This window comes from Pinus tabuliformis, chromosome 6 (genome assembly GCF_031772625.1).
Source record: "Pinus tabuliformis cultivar Carrire ecotype Pingquan chromosome 6, CPIR1, whole genome shotgun sequence".
Lineage (NCBI taxonomy): Eukaryota > Viridiplantae > Streptophyta > Pinopsida > Pinales > Pinaceae > Pinus > Pinus tabuliformis.
The window spans coordinates 1,157,864,427-1,157,871,649 of NC_142292.1; the positions used below are offsets into that span (position 1 = coordinate 1,157,864,427).

The 7,223-nt window shown below is 38.4% G+C and overlaps 1 protein-coding gene across 1 annotated transcript; it reads right to left on the minus strand.

The window, feature by feature from the left end:
- Window positions 1–5,903: 5,903 nt before the first annotated feature.
- On the minus strand, window positions 5,904–6,902 carry LOC149262919 (uncharacterized). The gene has a single exon (XM_089383457.1). The coding sequence runs from the start codon at window positions 6,900–6,902 to the stop codon at window positions 5,904–5,906; it is 999 nt and encodes a 332-aa protein (XP_089239583.1).
- Window positions 6,903–7,223: the final 321 nt, after the last annotated feature.

Sequence of the window (7,223 nt, forward strand, 5' to 3'; positions counted from 1 at the left end):
TTTTCATTTGACATTGGGCACTCTTCCTCTGACTGGATTTCCTTGGCTCCTTTGGGGTTCGAGTTGACCTGTTTTCCTGATGTTGATAATTCACTTATTGCAACAACTCTCCTGCATAATTTTGGTGCGCAGGATGCTCTGATGGATTCCCCTCTCATTGACACCTTTGCACTCGACATAACGTTTCATTTGGTTGGAGGGTGGTTAGAGGTTTCATGTTGGTCAATCATCACCCCATCCTCACTACACAATCTTTATTTTTTGACTGCTTTGATGGATTACTCTCTATTTTGGACCTTTGTGTCTAGCTTTGGTTCCAATATCATGGTTAAGCTCTCTATGGTGCTCCTTAGTTTCATGATGACAACCTTTAGAGGGTCCACAATTTTATTTTTACAATTTGTTGGCAGCTCTACCCAAGGCTTATGATACACTTTGGAAATTAGAAAACGTTATCCATTCATGGTTTCTCTTCCACTCCATCTTAATGATGGATGAATATTGCACTCGACAGACTGGTGGTTAGTAGTCTCTTGATGGTGTTCAACAACATCTCATGGTTCTAATATCTAGGACCCCTGGCTCATGACACCTGGGTTTGATGCTAGTCTCATTTTCTCATGGCTACATGGTTCGTGAACAGGTTGGTCGCTTTAGGATGTTCAACATGAGTGGTTCTAGTTAATTTGTGGCCTCACCGCTTGGCCCTTTTCTTCTCATCTACGGTCCTGCATGTTCAAGTTCAATGGTGGTGGTCCTTCATTTCTCATATGCTCCAGGAATGTCTCCCTTTGATATTTTGAACACACCTTGTTTTTGTAGTTCTTTCTATAAAGAGAAAGACATGTGTGCCTACTATCCATTTACAAACTTATGTAATGTTTTTATTTTGTCAGACACTATGGTCAAAAGGGTCCAATGTAATATCAAGACTTTGAACTTGTACTACTGGTCTGGTTTCCCTTCAAGTAAACCAGTAGCACAAAGCCATCTCTTATGTAATTCCCTATTTAATTGATAGACAACCGAATTTTCACACAAAAAAGAGTTCACAATTTCAGTCATAAATTTCCTTCCTAGAGTTGGGGTATAACATTTTATTATTAGAATTAGGGTTTTGGCTATAAATTTGATAGCAATATTTATTTATTAACTAAATTTTTTATTAAAAAAAATTATGATTTCAAATATTTGTTTTTTTCATCAAACAAATATTATGTACTTTCTTAGATCCATTTCAAATTTATATCTACCAAGCACCAAGAGGGATCAAATCTCTCAAGATGAAAACTTCTTTTAAGTAAAAAGGGCTTTGATCCCTCTCGACGCTTGGTAGATCCAAAGTTAAGATGGATCTAGGCTGGTAATAAATAAATTATCTTTGTTAGTCTTTTTAATGAGTTATCTTTGTTGGCCTCTTTAAATTTGTATTAGACTGTGTAAACAACAATACTCTTTTAATATGTATATAATATAATATTACATATAATTATATATTTAAATTAATATATTAAAATTAGTATAAATTCAATTTAATTCTAGATTTATCTAGTGTTAAGAGGAATTAAATTTTTTAAGATGTAAATAAAAGCGTAAAGTTTGAGGAAGGGGTGGAAAGAGGGGGAGGGACTCTCTTAAATCCTGATGGAAATCAGGAAGTAAAGTTTACTTGGGGGCTGGGTCAAAAAAAAAATAATCTTGCTAAACTGTATGGGCTTTACTTTAGCCTCCAATTGGCCAAAGATCACGACATCTCTTCCATAGTCATTTTGGGGGATTCCCTCATTATAAACCAACACCTCCAACTGGGAGCTCTTCCAAAGAATAAACTCCTCTCCCTACTACTTTGAAGAATAATTTTCATCCTAGATTCATTTCCGTATAAGTCCTACCTTCACATCCTTCGTAGCTAAAACAAAGAATTAGATGTTTAAGAAAATCTTGTCTACATATTGGAAGAAGGTCAATGTAACATAAATGGTTCCCTCGTTTGGAAGGTTATTCCATGACATATTTAAAGGAATACCTTAGCTTTATCCCTCCTATTAGAATTGAAGGCTTAAATCTGAATACACGATATAGTATGGACAACGGTAAAGACTTGCCTCCTATGCTCCTGATGCCTACCTTGGAGAGTCATTTGAGATCCAACAGGTGGCCGAGGGCACATGTCATGTCTTGTGAAGTGGAAGCCTACCTGAATGAAGGCCAAATGTGCATGTACGTCAAACATGTTGAGTTGATTGTATCCAGACTCCTCTGCTCCTCCACACTCATTTTCAAAATAGGTTTAATGGATAATAATCAGGGTAAATTTATGAAAACATCTATGGTGCCACTCCAAGAAGCATGGGATCTCCTTGAACTATGAGATTATTCATGGTTGATGATCTCACGATTACGATGCAAATATCAGATCAAAGTTATACCTATTGGAGTCTTTATAACGAATACTTTTTTTTTTGTTTTTTGTTTTTTGTTTTTGTTTTTGTTTTGTTTTTGTGTTGTTTTTGTTTGTTTTTTGTTTGTTTGTTTTGTTTGTTTGTTTTTTGTTTGTTTGTTTGTTTGTTTGTTTGTTTGTTTGTTTTTTTGTTTGTTTGTTTGTTTGTTTGTTTGTTTGTTTGTTTGTTTGTTTGTTTGTTTTTTTTTTTTTTTTCCAGAGAGAAAAAGCAACATTGTATTATATTGAGACAATATAAAAACTTCAAAAGATACAAAAGGGTGGCTCATGGAGCAGCCACGATAGAAGCAACGAGGACAGATACAATATCATAGGTCCATAAAGAGACAGATACAACATCACAATCCAGATCATGACATATTGAACTGAAAAACTTTACAGGACAGACAAAAAGCATGTCAAAAGCATCAGCAAAGGTTTAAGCCAAAAACCATTTCAGAAGAAACACAAAGAAGCAACAAAATTTAATAACCAGGGATAAAGAAATCCTGGACAAAACAAGAATTCTCATCCACCTTTACTTCCATAGACCATGATCCTGAGTCTAAGAGCAGACCATCCTTGGATAGGCAATCAGCTTGGAGATTCTGTTCATGACCAATGAATTGTATGGAACAATCTGTCGAGAGTCCCCGTAAGAACATTATCTTGTCCATCCAGCCTGCCATGTGAGAGCTCCTTATGTGGCAAGCACCGTTTACATGATCGATCACCGTCCTGGAATCACCATAGATTGAAATAGCCTGAACATCAAAGAAAACACAGAAAGCAAGAAAGCCTGCTAGAGCTCTAGCCTCAACCATCCTATTAGAGCCTGTTCCTCTGTTCCAAGAAATTAGAAATTGAAGCTTCTCGTCCATGCAAATGAGAACACCGCATCCACATATATTTTGATGTTCAGCTCCGGCAAAGAATGCACTAGGGAACCTGTTGATACAACATTCTTTTTCTTCCGTGTTTGTATTCTTAATTTTGGGCTACCTTTTTGGAACTGTATCATAGATGGCAATGATGTGTTGCAGAATAGAATTAAGAGGTTCCTTTGAGTCTTTGAAGATCTTACAATTCCTCCACTTCCATGTGCACCATAGCACAATAATAATGAGAAATCGCCATGATTCTCTTTGCCCGCTCCACCATTCGAAAGCTGCATGGATAGAAACAAAAGCAACGTGAGGAAAACCATATAAGATAGCCAGATCATACCAGATTTGCAGAGAGGATCTGCATTGGAAGAACATGTGGTAATTGGACTCCTCAGCCGATTCGCACATCAAACACCTGCTTGGACCATGCCAACTTCTTTTTCTTAAATTATCCCACGTCAAATTCTTGTTGTTGAACACCAACCACGTGAAGCATACTATTTTAAGGGGGCATCCCAACTTCTAGAGGGCTGCAGGAAATTTTGAGGTTGAGTGAGAGACCTTTGAATTGATCATATCAGAATAAATATCTTTTACCCGAACCAGCAGTTGAGCATTTGGCGCAGTCCAGATTAAGTGATCAGCCGACCCAGAGCGTTGAAACCCACGACCCCTGAGAGCATCTTTTACAGAATTCCATGACAAAACCAGACTCTTTGGCAAACAGAGATCATTGGCATCCTTCCATAAAGGGGCAGAGCCGTGCCAGGTGGATATGAGCTTGTCCCATGTAAAGATACCACTCTTGTGAAAGAAGGATAAAAGACTCTCGGGAATGGATTTTTCTTTGATACCGCCCAATATGGGATCGATACCAATTAAAATTCTGCTACCAGAATGGATCCTCCACTTCAGGTTCTTTAAAAAGTATTGCTCAATCTTCCAAAGACTAAGCCAAATAGCAGATCCGTGCTTGGATCCAATCGATCCTGTTCTGAACCAATATTCCAGATTTTTACCTTTCATGTATTTCAATTTAACAGTGATACTCCATGGCCCATCCCCGAAGATACCTCTCCAGAGCGATTTACATAGGAGTGCTTTGCCGAAGGCCCTTAAATCCATTAATCCCCAGCCACCAAGGTGCTTGGGCAAAGAGATTCTTTCCATTTTGGCGAGATGGAATTTCTACTGTTCTGACTTACCGCCCCAGATAAAATTAGCTGAAACCTTGTTCATCTTGTGAATGATGCTTGCAGGAAGGTAGAATAAATGAGCCCAATAAACAACCAACTGCGATAAAACTGCTTGAGATAATATAACTCTGCCTGCCAAAGAAAGACTCCTGAATTCCCATGCCGAAATCTTTTTATAATATCTCTCTATTAACCATTGCCAATCAGACTTGGAGTAACCCTTAGCTTTGAGCTGAAAACCTAGATATTTAATGCCATCCTTGAGCGATCTTGTCTCTATACCAAACAACTCAGAGATCCATTTCACCAATTCCATGTTGATATCATTGTGAAAGAGGGTGGATTTCGCCTTGTTAATTATAAGCCCAGTGGCTCTCTGGAATCTATCAAGAATGTCATTTAAACATATCCACGAAACCCTGCAAAGCATTGCAAATATGAGCACATCATCAACAAAGAGATTGTGCGATATGAAGTTATTTCTGCATATCTTGACAGGCCTGCATCTATTTTCAGAGACCGCTTTGTTTATGTGGATGCTGAGAGAGTTCATTGCCAGGATAAATAAGAGAGGCGAAAGGGGGCATCCTTGACGAAGCCCTCTTTCAGCTAGAAAATAAGGGGAGGGAATTCCATTGATGATGACCGCATAGTTCACATTTTCTACGCATGCCATGATCCACCAGATGGAGCTAGGATTCATTCCAATCTTGGCCAATAAACATCTAATAAACCCCCAGTCTAAATAATCATAGGCCTTTTGCAAGTCAATTTTCAAGATGGCCGCATCTAAATTTTTTGAAATCATAGAAAACAGACACTCCTGAGTATTAGCCACGACATCCAAAATGTTCCGCCCTTTTAGAAAAGCATGTTGATCCTTAGTGAGGAAGGTGGCCAGAGTTGCTTTTATTCTTTCAACAATTATTTTTGTGATGATTTTAAAGGAAATGTTGCATAATGAGATCGGTCTAAAATCATGAAAGGATTCCGCATCCACCTTTTTAGGAATAAGAGCAATCAGAGTGGATGTTGTGATGTGGTTAATACTGCCAGTCATTCTAGATGCTTCAACCATTCTCAATAAATCTTGCTTAATGATATCAAAAAAATGAGTAAAAAATTCTATTGTCCAGCCGTCCGGGCCTGGGCATTTGTCCTTTTTAAAGGCCTTCAACACTCCAAGAAGTTCATTCTCTGTAACTGGCTGAAACAGTGACTCATTTTTATCATCATCAAACATTTGAGGAACCAAGTCGATACCCCATAGAATGTCCTGAAAAGCACCGCCATCCCTTCTTCTATATTGGACCTTAAAATGTCTTACAGCTTCCCTTGAGATGTCTTGTTGAGAGACAAAGAATCCCCCCCTTCCATCACTTATCTTCCATATGGTGTTTTTCTCGCATCTGGCACTTGCATATTTATGAAAAACTTTGTGTTCCTGTCCCCTTCTTTGAGCCATATTGCCCTGCTTTTAAGCCTCCAAAAAGATTCTTCCTGCTTCAGCAAAATATGTTTTTTCCTTTCGAGCTCTCTTATGCGACATTTCAAGCTAAAAGGACAAGAGTTTGCATCCATAGATTTTAAAATGCTATCCAGCTCCCGTTGAGTTTCCTGAATCGCCTGCCTGTCCTTTTTCCTTTTTTCAATTTGCCATTCTTTTACCACCTTTCTCACAGCAGCCATCTTGTCTCTAAAAGTCAGAAAAGGGGGAGACATAGCTCTAACAGATAAATCCTTCCATGCTTTGGAGATGATATCATTAAAAGCTGGGTCTTCTAAACATGTTCTATTGAATTTAAATGGGTACCCCTTTCTGAAACCTTTTTCCCGCCAGCTGAGAAGAATTGGCCTATGGTCAGATACAAAAGCATTCCCAACTGATGAGAATGGCATGCCCAATTTATCTATAATGCTTACATGCACTATAAATCGGTCAATCCTTTTGGCAATATACGCCTTTTCTGCTCTACCATTATCCCATGTTGGCTTCATTTCCGATGGGGCGATATCCACAAGATTCTTGTTCAAAAGTTCAAACTTTATGCGGTCTGCAAGCGGGTCCTTTTTTCTGCAACATCCCCAGCATTCATCAGAGCTTAATGTTACGTTTAAGTCACCTGCAATCACCAGATATTCAATATCAAAAATTTCTGAGGCAAAAAACTTTTCCCAGAAAGGAGCTCTATTCTTATAAGGCGCATAGGTGTTTAAAATATTTATAGGGAATCCTTTTCCCCTGATAGTAGCTGAGATAATGATGCCAGCGAAACACTTGTAAGCTTTGGCTCTGATCCATTGAGGATCCCATAATGTTGCCAATCCCCCTGACAGACCTCTTGCCTCTGAGGCAACCAGATACCATGAAGGGAACATTTTCCTAAAATAAGAAATGGAAACATGGCTACTGTGCATAGTTTCTTGGATTAAAATTATTTTCGGCCGAGCTGAGTAGAAAATATCCTTTAGCGCTAAAAATTTTAGGTTTGCGCCAAGACCTCTAATATTCATAGAGATAATGAATGTCATTTGGAAGATTCTCCAGCTGTGCTAAGAGGCTGATATTTTGACATATCATAAATGGGAACATCGACCAGAGATAGGTTCCTTACCCCACTGTCTGTAACAGTAGTTCTCCCCCTAAAATGTCTGCTACCTCCCCTGTGCTTCTTTCTCACAGTTATATTCTTTGTAGAA

Coding starts and splice junctions, on each gene's coding strand:
- LOC149262919 (XM_089383457.1), bottom strand. CDS start 6,902: ATGTTCCCTTCATGGTATCTGGTTGCCTCAGAGGCAAGAGGTCTGTCA.